This window comes from Anarrhichthys ocellatus, unplaced genomic scaffold, assembly GCF_004355925.1.
Source record: "Anarrhichthys ocellatus isolate YVR2014 unplaced genomic scaffold, GSC_Weel_1.0 scaffold51, whole genome shotgun sequence".
Classification (NCBI taxonomy): Eukaryota; Metazoa; Chordata; class Actinopteri; order Perciformes; family Anarhichadidae; genus Anarrhichthys; species Anarrhichthys ocellatus.
This window is the reverse complement of record NW_022280081.1, coordinates 480,541-500,454: the sequence shown is the minus strand read 5'-3', so window position 1 is coordinate 500,454 and position 19,914 is coordinate 480,541. Positions and strand designations below refer to the sequence as shown.

General features: G+C 39.7%; 2 protein-coding genes across 4 annotated transcripts in view; one reads left to right on the top strand and one right to left on the bottom strand.

Annotated features, from left to right (window-relative positions):
- mycbp2 (MYC binding protein 2) overlaps positions 1-6,649 on the bottom strand; it is a 58,776-nt gene extending 52,127 nt beyond the window's left edge. Inside the window, exons 1-2 of the mRNA XM_031870089.1 lie at positions 5,929-6,649; positions 3,551-3,626 (exon numbers count right to left, since the gene is read on the bottom strand). Coding sequence (XP_031725949.1) covers positions 3,551-3,626; positions 5,929-6,200 — 348 coding nt within the window. The 5' untranslated portion in view covers positions 6,201-6,649. The remainder of the gene's footprint in view (positions 1-3,550; positions 3,627-5,928) is intronic.
- Positions 6,650-10,410: 3,761 nt separating this feature from the next.
- scel (sciellin) lies at positions 10,411-19,512 on the top strand. 3 transcript variants are annotated; one of them, XM_031870126.1, is made up of 26 exons: positions 10,411-10,510; positions 11,628-11,659; positions 12,236-12,305; positions 12,490-12,546; positions 12,661-12,732; positions 12,866-12,898; positions 13,043-13,084; positions 13,178-13,213; positions 13,310-13,357; positions 13,448-13,516; positions 13,601-13,663; positions 13,948-14,019; positions 14,125-14,193; positions 14,298-14,348; positions 15,075-15,143; positions 15,286-15,327; positions 15,458-15,532; positions 15,622-15,672; positions 15,765-15,812; positions 17,064-17,132; positions 17,229-17,282; positions 17,408-17,470; positions 17,563-17,628; positions 18,226-18,334; positions 18,870-18,972; positions 19,108-19,512. In XM_031870126.1, the coding sequence occupies exons 2-26, from the start codon at positions 11,641-11,643 to the stop codon at positions 19,122-19,124; spliced, it is 1,467 nt and encodes a 488-aa protein (XP_031725986.1). In that variant the 5' UTR covers positions 10,411-10,510; positions 11,628-11,640; the 3' UTR covers positions 19,125-19,512. The 3 variants fall into 3 exon arrangements, with proteins under 3 accessions (XP_031725986.1, XP_031725985.1, XP_031725984.1); XM_031870125.1 differs by having other exon boundaries at positions 13,040-13,084; positions 15,625-15,672; XM_031870124.1 differs by having other exon boundaries at positions 13,040-13,084.
- The last annotated feature ends 402 nt before the right edge of the window (positions 19,513-19,914 follow it).

The window sequence follows — 19,914 nt, the reverse complement described above, 5'->3', positions numbered from 1 at the left end:
CTGTCTGCTATACACCCACTTGTTTTCAGCTGTAGGCCTCCAGTTAGTTTGCGGTTGCTGTTTATGATTAGAGTGAGCTATTTCAGATATGTTACACTACATCTGATAGGTCACATCTTCATGCAAACAGAGCATGAAGCTGTCAAGTGTCATTTGACAGGTTTACACGAGAAAACTGAACAAACCATCAGAAACGTTTCACTGAAAGAGGCTCCTTTAAGTGATTTCATGATGCACACCGGCAAAGACATACGCAGCTATGCTAAGCCCGACGACCTGCTGATGTTTTGTGGTTTGTTCTCACTTTGTGACGGCACCAACCCATAAACCCAAACACGCCGGTCATCTGATGGATTCTTTTGTGTTTCTGTCTGCGCTGATGATTTAATGGCCATCTAAAAGCTTTGGAGAAGGCTGGTATAGAGTCCCCGGCTGCACTTAGACAGACAACTGCGGAAAAAGATGAAGAAAAGTGGTGTCTTCCAAAGCAGCGGCTCAAGCTCACCATTGTTACTTTGCACCACCATATCAGATGGGAAATGTGCATTTATCAACAGGAGAATCATCAAGTCATTAATCAATCTTTATTTTTGCAGTTATGCCATCTTTTTTTGATCAATTCTGAATTGGCCCATTTATTTTGCCCTCTATCTACCACTTCCACACAACACCACTGTTCTCTGAAACATCCCTTTCATTGTACCCGTGTATACTTGGACCATGGGTTATGAGTACTGTTAAAGGAGTCTAGTCCTGTAAGCTACTGAGGCGTCTTTCCCTCTGGAGTGACCCCGTTGACGCTGGTTGGAAGCATGAGGTACCGTCCGTTACCATTGATGTGCGCTGCGTTAACATCCACAGACCAGTTTTGTAGAATGAGAGTCAGATTATTTGCTGATAAAACCAGTTCATTTGTTTCCACCGACAATCAAGCACACTATTTGCAAAAAGACAACAAAACTGTCACCACAAAAGCGGTCAAAACCTTTTGCGCTTCCCAGGTCGAACACCTGACAACAGCAGTGATTTCAGTAGCTATATACCTGCAGCCAAGATATAATACAGCGCCCCCCAATGCATACACAGAGAATAACATTTGTATTTCTGGGTATTTCCAACACCATATATGGCTCTTACTAGTACATTATGTTCAATTCAGCCTCTGAAACACATTGTGTTCATATGCAGCTATTCTGCATTAGCAGTTGCATATGTATGTCATTTGTAGGGGTGTGTTTTCGTTCAATTCAATTACTTTTTAGCATGTTTTCTGGTCATTCAGTAAATGAATAGTCCATATGAAATAACCACATGATTTTGTATACTGCTGTGGGAATTAAATACTTGACAAATGAAAAGAATTTTCTCATGTAATTAAGAACTCCAGAGCAAAATAATCAGATTTTCTGAGAAATGCGAGTTAGTAGGTTCTAGTTATTATCAGTTTAGATGACCTTGGTGTTCATCACGATATCTTGGTATATGATTTTATCACAATATGATTAAATTGAAAGACGTTACATGATCATATTGAATTATTGCCCAGCCCTAAGTGGGTGTAGGGGGGGGGGGGGGGGGTTGTTCCCAGAATTCAAAGAGAGGCCCGGAATCATGGTTTCATGCTGGGACGACAACAGCATGAACGACTCATGTATTAAAGCTAGGGTTGGTAATCTTGAGAAACCAGCGAGGTACTCTTGGATGTTAAAAATGATCCAACAGTTAAAAAGTAGCCCAATGAAAGCAGCCAGCAACACGAGCTCAAAAGTAGCTAACTCTAGCAGGAAAGTCGCAAAGTCGGCAACACTTACAGCTCAGATTTTAAAAAATAAATAATAATCTAATAGCACAAGTGCACCACTGCTGCCAGGTAGATTTGATAGATTATGCTATTTTGGTTATATATATATACTACATAGTTTTCTGACGCTGTCCTATTGCACATATAATTTTGTACAATTAAGTAGTTACCATAATTGCAGTTTTTGAAAGATCACATCTTCTCGTACACAAGACGTTACATCAGCCTCTTCATTAGGATGATGAGCGTTTACGCTCCGCGTTTTGTTCAGACTCCACTTCCCCATGTTTATGAGCACAGAAGCAGACAGAGGGGGAGAGAAGAGGCTCCTTCAAACCACACTCTTGTCTGAGGATGCCGGTGTGAGAGGAGCGACAGAGAGAGAGTGAGCACAACAACACATACAAACACAGCACGACTGCCTGTGGAACTGCCCAAGTCTTTATGCCTGCCTGCCTGCCAGTGTTGTCCGTTCTCTGTCTCCATAGAAGATCCTCCAGGACATCCACTCACTGAACAAGTCGACCTGAAGTGAACTAGCCCACTCCACGTTGAATTTGCTGCCTGGAATAGTTTTGAGGTGAACGATGACACAGCGCTTGAGCCTCAGTCCATCTCTGCTACGATCACATTAATCTCTGTTGCCTTTGCCTGCCAAGTGGCTGTAAGGAAATTAAATCCAAACACTGGCTAACAATATCACAGCCCAACCACAGAGCAGGCTACTCTTTCTTTCTCAGAGAAGAATAGCAAGGAAATGAGTCAATATAATAATTAAAATATACATATATAGTAATGAAATTTGATGATCAACTGGTAATTTGAAAACAGGATTAAGGATCACTTGAGCATGGCTACTTGTCCTGGCAATGAATGACAATTATTTGGTTGATGCAGTTTGCTGTTTGTTTTAAGTCTGCTGTATCTTTATTTAATGTTTTTCACTTTTAGCCATTTTGTTTTTTAGGATCCTTACTTGTGTTTTTATGTGGTAGATAGATAGATAGATAGATAGATAGATAGATATCTATCTATATATTTTATTTAGCCACAACCACTGATACAGACTAGATTTCCTCTTTGGACGAAGGAGATGGAGGCAGGCAACTGTTGCCGTGGAGATGGGAAACACATTAGGTCGCTCGGCAACAGGCCATCATGCACAAGCCGGGGCCACTCCCATGTGTCTCACTCTGCCTATCCACCTCTCCGTCTCCATGTGTGGATGGGCTTCCTGGCACCTGACCAGCCGCTGATGACACCAATGTTTCTGCCGAACACCTTCTAACCGAATCTTTATCTCCATCCTCAACCTGTTCATTTGATTCAGTACAGAGTCAAACCAGCTGTGAGGATGTATACCTGCATACCTGAGGCTGCGACGGTTGCAAATTAAAACTGTCAGTCGTGTTATTTCTATCAATATAAAGAGAAAATGCAAAATACTACATGTAGATACTTAATTAAAATGCTCCAAGTAGTCCTGAGAATGTTAGGCATGACTATGGCCCAGTAAAATATTGCACCCGTTTGTGATTTAACACTGCAACGATGGAATTGTGTTTTCTTCGAGGGGCGTATATCATTTGGGTTATTTTGTAATTGTTTAAAAACAGCCATTCTAAACATATTGCTGAACATACATATGCATTATTAATATACAAATATAAATACAGCGATAGTCACATTACACAGAAGAACAAGTGTAATATTGTATAACAATTAGTTAGACAATTGTGCATATCTTACCTTTGTTCTTGATTTGACTTTTGACTTGACTTTCTGTCGCCTTTTCAGTTTCTTCTTACTCAACGCCTTCTTTCCCCTGAAAGTATAAAGCGATCCTCAGTATTGCACAATATACTGTGTGCCTAGGCAATGGCGACACTCAAACACATAGCATCGCGTTTTTTTATATCTTATCACAAGCTTTAATGCAAATATGATGATGTGAGGAGAACGGATGGTAAAGCTCCTTGTTGTTAACACATTCTTTAAGCCAGAAAAGAAGTCATTACTTTCACTTGTTTCTAATAGCTGGTAAAATCTCCATTGTGTCTTTACTGATAATCTCACTTTCACTTTCAGTCTACAGCTTATGCAGCTGGCAAAGTTTGTGCCATTCGAAGTGCAGTATCCCCCCCCACCGTCACCATCAGACTGTGTAGCAGGTGTCATTAGATTCGATTCAGTGTTACTCCTCTTGAAAAACACCAGAAGCAAGCAGATGTTTGTTTCTGCAGAAACTCCATTTTTGGTGTTTTCAAACTCTCTCAAACATCTGTGTTTTACATTGGCTTCTTATGATTAATTTCACTTACAAATCAGGCTGACAATGACAAGTGCTAGGGACCAAAAATAGAAAGAATACTGAAAAAGGAAAGGCAGAGCATGAATTAGTAATCATTATTACTACACTCTACTAAATAGAGAAAAGCAATTCATGGTAAAAAGGCTTTTCTTTAAGTATTGATATAGTCATTCTGTGCACTTCTCACTGAACAAGATTCAATGGTTTTTTGTTGCCCTATTGATCTGTAACAGTACTGTAGGTCTACTGTCAGGGCTGGAGTTTAAAAAAACAAATGTAAAGCTTAATTCAATTACTCAAGAGTGAAACTGAATATTGATTTCTAATAGCTTGTCAAGGTAGCTTCAGATCATTCAGCCATTTGAGCATACAGTGACAGCCTGGGTTACTATTACTCATTGAAAATACCAAACAAACGATATACCAAAGAAGGCTGACAAAAATGTCCATCTGATGTTGACAATAGTAGCTAAATATCAACAAATCTATGAGAGAGAAACGACTATCTGACCCTTGCTTTCAGAAGGATTCCAAAGCAGTTCCCTAAAGCTTGCATATATATCTCTCCGAGTGTAATCTGCACCTTGTCTACGCAACATCTTTCACTATCAGATAAATGAAGAAACACTGGTAACATATAAGAGAGTTGTTCAAAATAACATCATGAATAGCTTGAACCCCTGATTATTATTTGTTTTTTGCTCACTTGTACAGACCTATAAATCAGGAGCTGGTTATGAAAACAGTATAATGTTAGACCCTTGAGCAGTGTATTGACCCAAGCTTAAAGCAAGTGTACATGGGGAGGGGTTGAGAACAACAATTGGGTTTGTGAGGGAGGATGCTGCATTGATCAAGCTCTTCTAGTCTACAACCTGACTGACTGACAGGATGACGTAACTGTATTACCCGCTTATGGTAGAAAAGCAAATGAGTTCATCCACCTCCCAACACATCCTCACCCATTGGGCTACAATGTCGAACGTTTTATGGCCATTTTGTGTCAAATGTTTGTAATAATAACGTGGTGTGTGTATTAATAGTTTGATTGTAACGTTATATCTGGTCATTGTCAGCTCCAGGTTTACGTTTAGATGAGGGCTGATGCTCCTCAACGTCAGTAAACGTTAGCTAGCAATCGAAACAGTGACGCCGTTGGGCCTAGATACACACACAGCTCACTTACATCAAATTATATTAAATTATAAAGTAACGTAAAATATGGTGGACAACGCAAGCAGTTACTATTTAAAGATGTTAAGCAACAAATTAAAGTAGGCTATTAACTAGCAAGTACATTTGTTTACGTTAGCTGGCTTTTGCTCAAAACAAAATTGCTGTTTTGACAGTTAGCCTACCAGCTTGTTCTGGATATTGCCGATAGAGCATTTCTTCGTGTCGTAATGGCCGAAGTTGGTATTGACTTTTCATATTTCAGTGACAATATGTTTATGTTTAGCGATACACAATGTCCAAAAGCACCAAGGGTGCAAACCACTCGAGCAAGGGTGAACTAACGTTGGCTTAGCTCCGATAAGCTAAGGAAGTCAATTGGCAAAATGCTACTTAGCAAGCTGATAGAGGATGCACCTAAATTATGTAGCCCCTGGTATATTCATTGTAGGTAAAACAGTCATTTATGTGACAAAAGTCCAACAAGCTCAAGAACCATGCATAACTATCTATTTAGGTGTAGCTGTAGTTAACTGACGTGCCGCTAAGCAAGGGTTAATGTTAGCTTACGTTAGCCCAGTTAGCCCCACAAATGACAGACCAGCCTCTGCGATATCTATATTTCTTCACGTTAGCCACTCACCTCCCTTGATTTATCCCTTGCTCTTTATCATTGATAGCGGTGGTATAAATCCGCCTGTATCTTTCGGCCAGAGCTCGCCCTGAGAGTAAAAGCTGGTACCGAGTCCGACAATCCGACTGGGCTCCGGGTGTCGGACAAGAACCCATTCCCGAACCGATGGTGGAGAGCTCGGCTCCTGCTCCAGAAATGACCCTGACACCCAACCCCATCGACGGCGATGAGGAAGGTAGAATCCCTCCACCGGCGGCCGCTGCCGCAGCAGCACACATCATCGTTTTGAAGAACAATGCATATATCACACAAAAGATACCACAGATAGATAATATCAAGCCATCCGATGCAATCCAATTGTCATTAAATCCTCCACGCGTCACATTATTTGTCCGCTCCAAGTTGCAGATATACCACAATTAGCATCCACGGTCCCCAGTTATTATAAGAGCAAATTGTAGCCGATCTGGTGGTGCAACTACAACGTTCGGTCTTCCGATCACGGCCACGGCGTCACCACGGTGCTCGTCTCCCGTAAATATATCTTCTCAAGCCATAGCATTTTTCTTGACAAATTGCAGAAACGGAACCATTAATTTCCATCAGTCGCCTTGTCGTGATCGGGTTTTATTAGTTCCTATAGTGTGTTCTTGACCCCAGAGAGGCAGCACCCTCAGTTGGGCTGCCATCTTAGCTCCATCATCCCTCCCCTCCCTGGCTGAGTGTTGCGTCGCTAGCATGCCGGGATATTTTCATGCGACTAAAGCCGGGCGATGCTATCACCGATTTATTTAATCAATAAACCTCCCTGTACATACATATTCTAATCTGCAGTTCTTTATTCAAAACGCAAAACCACGACAACCGTGGAAGTGAACATATAGCGAGAATATAGAAACAATACGAGCTGTATTGCACAGTATGCACGGTTGGAAAGTGGACATTTAATTTGCAGAGGTCCATCCAAGGGCCCTCCCAGTTTGATCTTAAAATCGGCACACAGATACTTTTAAAACCGATTAAATGTTACGTTGTCCGCCAAAAAAAAAGCACTGACGCTCCGGTTTGACCTTTGAAAACAGTGTTGCATTTTGTTTAGACTGCTTTGACTTATTAGCTCGTAAGTTCCTCTGTGCTATTATAATATGCAGTCATACTGTTCCTTAATGAATATAAGCTTACAGTACTTCCCCCTCCAGTGAACACTGTGGAACTGTAAAATGTTGCCATTTGATCTCAGACAAGCCTTCTTAAACAACTTTGCACAAGGGCTGCAGCCGTCTTTTATTGAATCTTAGTGGTACAGTGGTCCTCTTCACTGAGCTGGCCCCAGCTGAGGCCTCTATCTACGTACAGCAAAATGTGCACCTTTTTATGAATATAGGCTGCATGATGTGGCTCACTGTTGGTGAGATAGCAGATGCAATATGTGTTTTATCTATGCCTAAAAATTACATGGGAATACGGAAGTGCCTCAGGAGTGCAACATGCACATTATAGGCCTAGTGATAGTAGTAATACTTGTGTTTTTTACCTTCTGACAGGAGGAGTTGGAGCAGGAATGCTGCAAAGGGGGAAACTGGGAGACACTGTGTGGGGTAACGTCAGTCAGTATGGCAGTAAAGGCCGGAACACACTGCAATGCAAAGGTAAACACAGAAAACAGGTGCAGGCAGTGCACATGTCACAGAAATGAACAAAATATATCTGGATAAATACATGTGTGATCCATTTACTTCATGTGTACAGTCTATAATCTATAGTTATGTCATCCTGATGCTGTAATAGTATTATGTTGCTCTAGTCTGTAGGCCACACAGACATCAGTTGCACGTCTGTCCATCCTCGGAGAGGGATGCCACCTCTGTCGCTCTTTCTGATGTTTGTTCAAATTCTTTTCTTCAGATGGCTTTTGGAGGAGATTTTATATTATCTGAATCGATAGTGCAAGGAAAAATGGTGTTGTTTGCTGCACAGATTATAAAACCCCTTCAAGACAATTTGTGTTATTTGGCTATGTAAATAACACTGACTTGACTGATTTAAGCATGTATCTGGGAAGTGTATTTCCAAAATGCTTTACTGAATCTCCCTAATGTCAAAGTTCAATTTAATGTCGTATTTTTTTTATGGTGGTAGAGATGTACATGTGGATGTGCATGCATAACTATTGAGAGAGAGCGAGAGAGAGAGGTAGAGGAAAATAGAGAAAGAGATTTACACAGGCCCTGGTGCTGCTTTATTGGCTGCCAGGCAGCGCAGCGGCCCAATGACATGCGAGGGGTTGGTCTACTGTCTCCCCCTCATAGCAACCCAGGAAGCGTTGGGAGATTATCATGCGCAGTATCAGAGTGCCAGCATGTATCAGTGATGACAACTGACTCTTCTGTACTGTTATGAAACTTAGGGATTGTCATATTAGGATTTCTCTTTGAAATATTGGAAGTGAAAAGCAGCGTGTGACATTTGTTGGCCCTCCTTACTTGTCTTAAGGTAGAAGGTTATAAAAAAAGATTTGGTGTTTGATTGTCAAGCCACATTCAAAGGGCTGCCCGGTTATCTTGGCTCTGTCCTGTTAGGACAAATGGAGGGAGGAGGGGAGGGGTATCTAGGCCGAGATGATGCTATAGATCAGGCAGAAGTGTCACGCGAATGAGATGAACCGGTGGAGATGTAACCCAGTTGGTATATACACACATCAGGGAAATGAGGCGGGATACATAAGAAGATCTAGATGGGTTGTTGGAATGATATGAAAGTGTGCCAGTGTCGTCAGTCGTCCTGACGCAACACCACTTACTGCATGCGAGTGACGATGTTCATGAGTAAGGGCAGAATTATTGTGTCTATTTGGAAATGTGTTTTCTTTAATGTTACATCTTGACCTTCTCATATTCCCTGTAACAGATCAGGTTGCACTCATTTCTGCTGCTTTGACTAACTGACTGTAAAATGATCAGGATGTCTATTACCTTGGACAGCTTGTGAGATTCATCTATTTTAGAGTTGCACAACCAACATTGCCATTTCCATCATTGTAGCTCTAGCGCCACCCAGTGTCAGCCGCTCTCCACTTTCATTTATGCAGCCATAAAGAGGGCAGATTATTGTTGAGTGCAGGTATTCATTCTAGGGCTTTCCAGCTGTTTCTTAATGATAATGATACCATAAATACAACTTTGTAGTTTGATTGTGGTTAAGTTGCTACTTAAAGTTAATATCTATGTCTTAAATCAGCTGAGTGTGTTGCCAGCTCAGTTAGACTGAAGTGAACACGGTTGACTTTATTGTGAATGCTTTTTAATGTGCTATTCAGTTGGGCTTGTCCACATAGATCCGTCTTTCTTTTAAACATTTGGCGCAGCAGCTCGATCGGTGCAGATAGTCTGCATTCCTCTCATGCTGTCGTCATGACTAGGACGGGTTGACCTCAGTATCACGCCGTCACACCCCTGCATGCTATGCACAGTTCATACCTTTGATCGTTCAAAACACGGCACGCCCCACAATGAAGCTCACAGTCACAGACAGTATGGCATTTATAATTCAAGTCTGATTGACGCTTACACATTTTATGAGTACTCCTGATGATTATCCACTGCTGTGCATCAGGTAAATATCCCATAGCTGTCATGAAGAAATTAACTCAGGTAGTCCCCCTTTAGAGGGCTCCTCAGGTGGCTCGGTCTCAATCGATGGAATTATACATGATGTTAGATGCCATTTGGTAGAAGTTTCAGTCGAACTTTGAGTGACTGTGGTGAGGCTTGCTCAGGTATCAGTATCGCACCCTGTTACCTTTGTGACCGGACCGCGAAGGTGTTTGTAGTTAATTTATCAGACCTATTAGCGAGTGATGTTTTATCTATTTACCTGTGCTTGAAAACCAAGTTGAAACCACCTTTTCTTCCAGTACTTTTATCAGCATACATGTGTAAAGAGCAAAGTCCACTGGCAGCCAGGTATTGTATTAAAAAGATATATTAATACGCAGTCCTATAGCAGGGTAAGACATTCGGAGGAGGCCTTCTTTTATTCTCAAGGCAGGTCAGTCATACTGTATATGTAGACCAAAGGTCATTATATAGACCTACTGGCTATATAATGAGAGTTCTACTGACATTATGTCACAGTGCATATCAAAATATACAATCTTTCAAACAGGAGACTACTATTAAACGGTGTCTCCATTCAATCAAATTCAATTCATTTCAAAGCTAGAAGGTCAAAGAAGCACAAGCTCCCACACCCACATTGCAGTTCTGCTTCCTTGTCACCTAAGTTGTAATGCAGGTCCTTCAGCACTCCACCCAATTCCTTTTTCAAACCTGAACAGACAGTGGAACAATTATGAAGGCTGAGTCGGTGGTGACGGAAAGAGAAAAATGTAGAATGAGAGCTGGAGAGAGAATTCTTTGATTGTTGTCTTAAGCCACACCCATAGGTGGCCTCGGAATCTCCTCCCTTCGGGTTAAAAGCAGAAGGAGTGAACAGGGTGTGATTGCACTGCAAATCTGAGCACCAGGCAGGTGTTGAAGAGCTGAGCTGTTGTGAGAGTTTTAATTCCTCCATCCATCGAGTCACAGAGAAGGTAGGTACCCTCTTTCCAAATACTTTGTCACTTTACACAAATATGTTCGTATACTGACATTTCAGATTAGTTTTAAGTGCTTAGAAATGACTTCAAGTGTGATACAGAGCTGTTTGAGACAAAAATGCAACAGTCCTGGATAAATAGAAACATTATGTCAATTGTCTAATGATGTACTTTTAGTTACTTTTTGAGTGACTTTACTTTGAGGAATGAAATGCATGTCGTGCTGATATTGGGGATACACCAAACACACATACTTGATTTCATGTCTAAGATTGCTGTTAACACTTACTGCTTAACATGAGCCACACTGATTTAGTCATGATTTCAGAAGCATTGTGTTACCGGACAGTACATCATGGATTATTACTGTGTAATCTTCAAGAGCGCAAGCTGTAAATCTTCCACTTTTACAAGGCTCACTAAAGTGTAGACACTGAGATAAGAGATTCTGCTCAGACGATTTGATTTTTCTAGAGTTTAATAATCTCGACGGTTCAGAAAACTCCAGGACAAGCTCGGTTTAAGCTCTTTACCACACGGCATACCTTACATGGACCTATCGAACAATGTCACACACACCATAAATATCATATGCGCTAGTAGCAGTCATCACACAGTAGATTATGTGACTAATAATTAGAGACACAATGCATTTACAGTTATAACTTCCCTCACAGCTGTACATATTTGCCTCAGGGCTCCATAGAAGTGTACATGCCGGAGTGTGCATGTAGTCAAAAGGGCACAATCTTTGTCATTCATAACTAATGTCACCGGTACGCCCCTCTGTTTTGCTGACAATTGTGTGTTTGGAGAAGGCGTGTCTTCATGTGGGTACAGATCAAGACAAACCAGTTTAAGGGCTTGATCAGGGAGTCTGGGGTTGAGCAGAACTTTAGCTGATACTTGCGCCACACACAGGGACAAATCCAGCATGACATGTTCACATACATACAGAACAGCATTGTTCCCTAACCTGGTGTAGTGATCTCAGGTGAGACGTCATGCGCCATATATGAAAGGTGTCAGCCCACAGTACCACCTGGTGGCTACATGTGATGTGTGGTTTCATTATGTGACGAAGTCCCTCCTTGTTCTCTTACACTTGCAGGTGAAGTTACAAAATGAGCAGGTATTCGACTGGTAAGTATAGAAATATATCAAATAATAAAATACCCCCCAAAATTAATGTGAAATTCCATGTTTTGTCAATATTCAAAGGTTACACTTGTCATATGACGCACATAGAATTTTACAATACTTATATAATTTATAGATTTTTTTTAATCTTTGAGATTTTATCATTTTTATATTATTTTAAGCTCCAAATATTTTTTTATATTTTTTTCTTAACCATTATTATTTATTAGTCTTTCTAAGAGTATGCCACCCCACATTTCACTGCACACACTGTTTAAGCATGTGACAAATAAAATATTTTAATCTTTAAATGTGTGCAACAGTGGTGGGGAGTCATATCAGTTCATCAATGACACTTTTATAGCACCTTAGGTGTCAAAGTGCATAATTACACATGACTGATTCGCTGATAACAAGGCAGTACAAATGTAAACAGGAAAACAAGTCGAGACTAACACAGGAGAAATTAAAATGTTATTTTTAAAACAACACAAAACGAGTAAAATAGCTGAAAAGTGATTAAAAAACAGATAGCGACTTATTCTTGAGGCTCAACATTCTCTTGTCTCGTATTTGCAGGCAAGGTCAGCTCTCTCCTAAAGGACGGCAGCTGGATCAAAAAAGCGGACGATGAGGACGAAGACGTCGAGTGAGTCACGTAAACATAATCAGATACAATGTTCTATACTGGAAAACACACACGTAGGATGTGTCAGAACTGTTGGGTGTGTGTAAAAAAATAAATAAAGCCTCCTACTGCATTCCTTTTGGTAAGCCAGAGTGCTGAGTCATCTCTATGAGTGAATTAATTTGATCCTTTTCTCCAACTTCAGCCGAGACCCAAACTTTGGCAAAAGTATTCTGGGCCAGCGCAGTGAAACTATTGTTGGGTAAGATAAACATTTTAAGTCCTAAAGTTCTAGAACATCATTTTGTTATTACTCCAATAACTAAATGTGGCGACTGAGTTGTTAATCCTTCATTTTTTTGTTTTTTGCTCACAGTCCAGACGGTGAAGAAGTAAAAACCACCACAACTACAAGCAGGTCAACATCTGTGCAATCTCTCTCCAAGAAGTATGATTTTAATAAACGTTCAGTTCTCTTTTTATATTGATGCAGAAATGTATGTTTGTTTTTCAAATAAACATCATGTTAGCAGTTATTTTTAGAAAGCAGAACATTTAATTTTAAATTTCTGTCATTGCAGATTCAGCGGAAGTCAGGATGAGCTGAGGAGCGGGTTGGTACATTATTTATTGTAGTTCCTTTACTCTGCAGACACACAAATAATTTGTTGGCACTCCAGCCCTCCTCCAAGTCAAAGGCACTTTCAATAACTTTAAGCAGTAACTGTGGCTAAATAAAGCTTCTCCTCTAACAGCAGCACCCTCCCTTCCAGCCCGACTACATCTTCCTACACCAAGAGGTACATTTTCTTAATAACACAACTAATTGTACAATACAGCTTCTTCTTTTTCTTTATACCAAATCCTCTGAATAACCTGCCTCTTTGTTGCAGCACATACTCAACCCTGAAGTCAGATTATCCCAGCAGGTGTGTAAAGCTCCAGTCTTTTACACACACACAAAGCAAGAAATCAACAGAGAAGCATAAATATAATGTGTGATTTTTGCATTTATCGTGTCACAGCACAACCACCACGTCCAAGACGACTGTCACAGAGGAACCTAAGAAAAGGTACGTGACTAACAGTTCCAATTCAACCGACAAGGAAAAATACAACTCCTGAGCATTCTGTGAATTTATTTTGTATTGCTCTTCCTTCAGCACCAGAACCACTTCGGTGTCCAGGGACGGCACCAGTGAGACCACCATCACCACCTCCAAGAGTGTTAGGTAGAGAACGTCACGGTTAATGTGGATCATCTTATCGCACGTTGAGTCTGTGTCGGTGTTAATGACGGCTGTGTTTTCTTGCAGCTCCACTGTGATTAAAAGTCCCACCACGACGTTCACTGAGCGTGTCAAGTCTTCAAGCAAAGGGTAAAGAATATATATACTGCTATATGGTGGAAGAAGTTCTCAGAACCTTCACTTCAGTAAAAGTACCAGTACAAGTATTATATATACATATATGATACATTTACCTGTTTGGGCCTCTGACAGTCAAAATTCTGTGACACACTGGTTTAATATTTAACAAATCATTGTGTTTTATAAACCAGTCCAACAATTTAAATGTTAAATCTTAATCCATCTCCAATTGTACTTACTACATTACTTGAGTAAATGTACTAATAAACTGATTTGAATGTCTTTTCACACAGGCCACTGTACTCAAGCTACTCACCGACCAGAACCACCAAAGAGACTGAGACTTCTGTTTCCAGCAGTAAAAAGTGAGACATGGGCAGATATCTGACATTATTAAAACACCTGGTATTGAATAACAGTACAATTTAAATCTATACATCACTTACAATCTAACCCGTATTTCTGAGCAGCGCTGAGAACAAACTTTACGACACTCTCATCCCCTCGGCTATCAAGGGTGATTCCTCACCCACAGACAGGTGATATTTTCATTCAGTAAAGCCTTTGAAATTAATTATATCGATCATGACGCCGCACGATCGTTGATGATATTCTGTAATGAGGTATATTTTCTTCTTTACAGCAAAACAACTGTCTTCGAGACTGAGAAGGTGATGGTGAAAAGCAGCACTGAGTGAGTTTCTTCCCATACTGGGTACAATGCAGGGGAGGCTGTGTGTGCCAGCATATCCCATCACAGACAATTAACTGATGGTACTAACTAGTATTGCCTGTGGAGCCAAGGCCTATATCCCACCACATATCTCACTCCTTTGTGAGAACTGTTGTCCGAAAACAAGAAAAAACACATCAGTGAGCCTTATCATTACGAAGAACATGGGCGTTGTAGTGTATTTTGAGTCAATCCCACAAACACCTCCCTGCTGCTGTAAACATTCAGCAGAGCACCAAATGTGTATTAGTCCGCCACTGAAAATAGTCCACAACAAATGAGCCCTTTACTCCTGTTTGAGTAATGTTTGCTAAAAACTACAGTGCCCAGCTGATTAAGGAAAATGATTGAGCCTTTTCTTCACAAATGAAATCATAACAATAGGCTTGGGGCTGAAGGCCACTGACTGGCTTTATGGCTGTAATGGTAATGATATACTAATGACTATTTTTTATATTTATTATTTTATATTATATTATATTATGAATATTATTTGACCAATATTTGTTTATTTTTTTGTATTTAGCAAGTGAGACTATATAACTTTTGAAAGAACAGATTACAAGATATTCCTCAAAGAAAAGAAAAGTTGAATTCACAAGCAAAAAAAAAAAAAGCACCCTTTCTCAATTTCTCAATACACTTTAATCTATACATCGCTTGCATGTAACCTGTATTTCTGTGCAGTGCGGAGGACAACCTCTTCACATCACTCATCCCTTCATCTGGCAAGGAGGATTACTCGTCCCCAGACAGGTGATACTTTATATATATATATATATATAAAATAACGACAGTAAATCAGTAATAATATTCTGTGATGAGGAATATCTTCACACAGTGACCCTGACATTAAATCAGTCAGATGAAAATATCTCATCTTGTTGTTTTTTTCCAGAAATGGCACTAAAACTACAACCAAAACAAGGACTTCCTCTATGTAAGATAAATTTTCATCAATATATATATACAGTGTGTGTATATATATATATATATATGTATATATATATATATTAATAAATATACTTAATGCACTTATGCCGTATATTTATCATATTGTTGCATTGCAGGGCTGAGGATGACCTGTATGGCACCCTCCTGCCTCGATCCATTACATCTGTATCTGACCGATCTCCTTCTATCAGGTGAGATGTCTCAGTGAATAATTCTTCTCAAACCACACAACCATTTAATTATCCTGTCATTTAAAATGATCACATCGTCATTTTCTCAGCAGCAGCAGCACCACAAAGAGAGAGATCATCACATTGGAGAGCAGCAGAGGGTGAGTGCTGGATTTGAACAGCCGAGACTGCGTATTGGTTCCGTACAATATAGTTATATATTTCTTCTGACATTGTCTTTTGTGCCATTTAGAGTTGAAAGCTCAAGTCTGTCATCGCCATCCTCCACCAGAACCACCAGGTAAACATGCTGACTGCTCAAGTAGGATAAGATGGAGTTGATGCCATCTGAAGAACTATATTCAATATAATCTTCAAACCACTCTAGATTAGGTTGTAATGGGTTGGTTAGATTGTTAAATGTAGCTGTCAAACCCAAAATATTAGTCATCTTTATTTTAACTACCTACAGATTGTATAGACTGATACATAAAATACTATTTAATCAAGAGCTTTTTTTAAATTTAGCCTACAGTGACTAAAAAATATATATTTTTAAAAGGCCAACCCATTTTTAAAAAGCCAAGTTCATTTAAATGGACTACTTTTAATGAGGTTTATCGTCAAAAAAACAAAAAAAACAATATTTATATTCTTTTACATTTTTTACATTTTAAAAGTACAGTGTGTAGCATATTTGGGATCTATTGGCAGAGATGGAATATCATATTTTTAAGTATGTTTTCATGAGTGAATAATCACCTGGAAATAAGAATCGTGTTTTCGTCAGCTTAGAATGAACCGATTATATCGACATAAGGAGCGGATCCTGTTCAAGGAGCCAGTCGCCATGTTGCTACAGTGGCTCAGAATGGACAAACTAAACCCTGGCAATAGATTTTTTTTTTTTTGCGTCGGCCACCATGGTTCTCCGACACACTTGGCACACGGGAGAAATTTCAGTTAAATGCAATCTGCAACCTCGCCGCTAGATGCCACCAAATCATACACCCTGCACATTTAAGGAGGTCTATGATTAAATGATTATTCTTCACAAATCTTTTTTTTATCCAAACGCTAAATATAGTTGGCATTTATTTCAGAGATCATGGTATTTGTATCTTTGACTTGTTTTTACACATCAACAAACAAGACGTGGATTCTAAAACCAGACTCGCGGCTCTGTGACGCTGTACATTAACACAGGTCAGCATGCTAACATGCTCAGAATAACAACGCTAACATAATGATGTTAAGCAGGCAAAATGTTTACCATGTTCACAATCACAATTTTGTGTGCTAGCATGCTAACAGTTACTAATGAAGACAAAACACAAAGTACAGCTGAGGCTGATGGGAATTGCATTAGTTTTGCAGGTATTAAGTTAAGAATTATTATTAGTTTTATTAAGACAATTGATACAACAATAACATTGTAATATCTGAATTATGATGTAATGTCTGACTTATAATTCAAAGAACCAAATAAATACATAAATAGAAATACTGTTCAGTTGCGACCATATCTCATTCATGCCTCTTTGACACACAGCTACAGCTCGTACACCGATGATCTTCCCTCCACCCGCACCAGCTCCTACACCATCAGCACCACCCCAAGGTGATCATTTCACTATCGTCTCTCACACTCGAAAACACACCTCTTGTCTGTACAACCGGATTAAAACATGCCTCTGTTCTGTGTTTGCACACGCAGTGACGACTACAGCAGCGACCGTAAAGGCTACTCTTACTCCAGACCAGACTCCAGGTAGGAAGCAGAGCAAGCTAAGCTCTCGCATAATGATTTTCTTTCTTTCCATTTCTCTGAGTTTGCAGTAAGTGAGAAATATTCAAAATATCCTGTCATATGTGGTTCATTTTGTCTTTGTGTAGTTATGACTACAGCAGCATCACCAGTCCCACCTCCTACACCTCAAAGCCCTACAGGAGCAGCAGGTATTCCATGACATTAAACACTGCTTGGTTTGATATTATATGAGAGTAAAGCAAGACTCTTGTAGAAACTGATATCTGTTTAACTCTCACAGCAGGTCGGATGACACTGATCAAATCTACTCATCCTCCATGAAGAGTGTGTATGCAGCTCCTGAGAGGTAGGAACAAGTGCAACATGCTCACAATGACAACAGTCCTAACATGCTGAGAGGTCAAATGTTTACAATGCTCACTACCGGAGTTTTGCACTCTAACATTTGCTAATTAGCACAAATATAACCAAGGCTGATGGGAATTAGTTCTGTCAGTATTTGGTCATAGACCAAAGTTTCGCACACAATTGGAATTTTTTGACATGATGGTGGTGCTACGTGAAAAGTTAAAGGACCACCAGAGTTATTGCAATTCATCCACACTTCATGACAATCCATCCAACAGCAGTTGAGACAGTTCTCAAATGTCAACCTCATGGTGGCGCTACAGTAAACATGAGGGGATCCCCAAAGTCTTTAGGATTGCTCGCCTGGGAACATAAATGTTTGTGCCACATTCTGTCCCAATCCGTCCAATAGTTGTCATGGTATTTCCCTAAAAGCCAAAAATATAAACCTGCTGGAGGGAAAAAGCTTTTTCCTACAGTTTTAGGTCAATATAGTGTGGAGCATGAGCTAAGACTTGTTTCTACCAAACTCCTATTTCCAAGGTCAAGAATGAACTTATAATAAATGATGTTGTTATTTTTCTGTCCCACGCAGGGCGGTGCTTGAGAAAGACCTGTGCACCCACTGCCGTAAACCCTTCACTGGTGACGCCAAGATGGTCCTGGATGACATGAAAATCAACTGCCACGCTTCCTGCTTTAAGGTGAGCAGATTACTTTAGTATCTCATTCCATGAAAGTCTGCAACAATCAGTGTTTGGAGAAGAAGCATTGAGATGCTTTATTTGAGTAAAAGTAGCAATATCACACAGTAAAAAAATTGTTTCTCTACCATCATAACTTTGTATCTCTACAGCTGGGCTTTTCCTAATGTGACATGTCAAAACATCTTCTGTTCATTCTTAATTAGTACGTAGAGTTTGGGGTAAAAAAAACTGCATTATTTCACCCAATTTACACCTGACAAGAGGCCCAATCAGCCATATTGGAAACAGCTTTGTGGGTGTTCGGAGCATTTGATATGCAAAGCAACAAGAAACTATTGCTGTCTGATAAGTATGCAATATTTTGTAGGGAAGGGGAGTAAAAAATCTGCACGGCTGCACTATACTCTAGTGAGACGCTTGAGTAAAATGTACTTTACATTCAACTCTGACAACGATGTTATCAGGATGTGTGCAGCCGACTGCTCGGCGTGCACCTCTTTCCCCATGTGAGTGTGTGTTTGTGTTTCGGCAGTGCGAGGTGTGTAACAACAGGCTGAGTCATATGAAAGCTGGGGACAGCATTTGGATCTACAAACGCATGGTGCACTGTGAGAACTGCTTTGAGGTCACCAGAGGTAAAAAAGTAAAAATAAAATGAAATAAAAAATAATTGTTGAATGAGGAATGTCAAAGGTTTATATGTATTTGTTTATTTTCTTTGATGAAAAAAGATGTTAAACAGTTATCATTATTCTTTTTTTTTTCCACAGATAAATGGTGCCGCTGAGTTTCTCCCCAGCCCCCACTGGAGAGGAAGCACATGTGATTTAAGATCAAATGGATTGCTGTTGATCAGTGTGTTTTGGGTGACGCAGGTTCTCCTGTACTTCTGTTTTTACAAGCTGACAAAGCTTTATCTGGGTATTTTGAAAAATGACAGTTACATTATGAATATACATTTTAAATACTATTGCAGCTAGCTGTAACTGTGCTGTTGACGTCATGATATTGCTGTCTCAGTATCTAACCCTTTTCACTAATTTGAGATAGAACTTATGATATTCTCTCAGGTCTGCTAACTTTGTGGGGATTGTGTGATATGAAAGGAGATATTGCAATATTTAGGGCCGGGGGCTTTTTCTGTGTGCAATAAAGACAATCAATATATCTGTATCTAAAAATGTGTCTGTTCATTTGGTGTTATGTTGCCCTGTTTTAGATGCAATAAGGTAAACTACCTTCTGGCTAGTTGAGTAAATGAAAACAAAATGTTATATTACTCCATATAAATGTCCTTGAAAGAGCATTTAGATGTGCATTTAGGTGGAAAATACAACTAAACCATTAAATTACATTTAAAAAAAAAATGTAATCCGACTATGCAAAACGTAGAGACTTTCTCGTTGGTGTCTGGGGTGGGGGATAATGTTGGTGGGACATGCTACTCAAAATTATATCTGGCAGTCTAAAAAAATATTTAGATGTCATTTTCATGTTTGGACTTCAATCATGCTATTAATTTAAAAAAAATTATATATATATATATATATATATTTTTATCAAAAACTGTAAAAAGA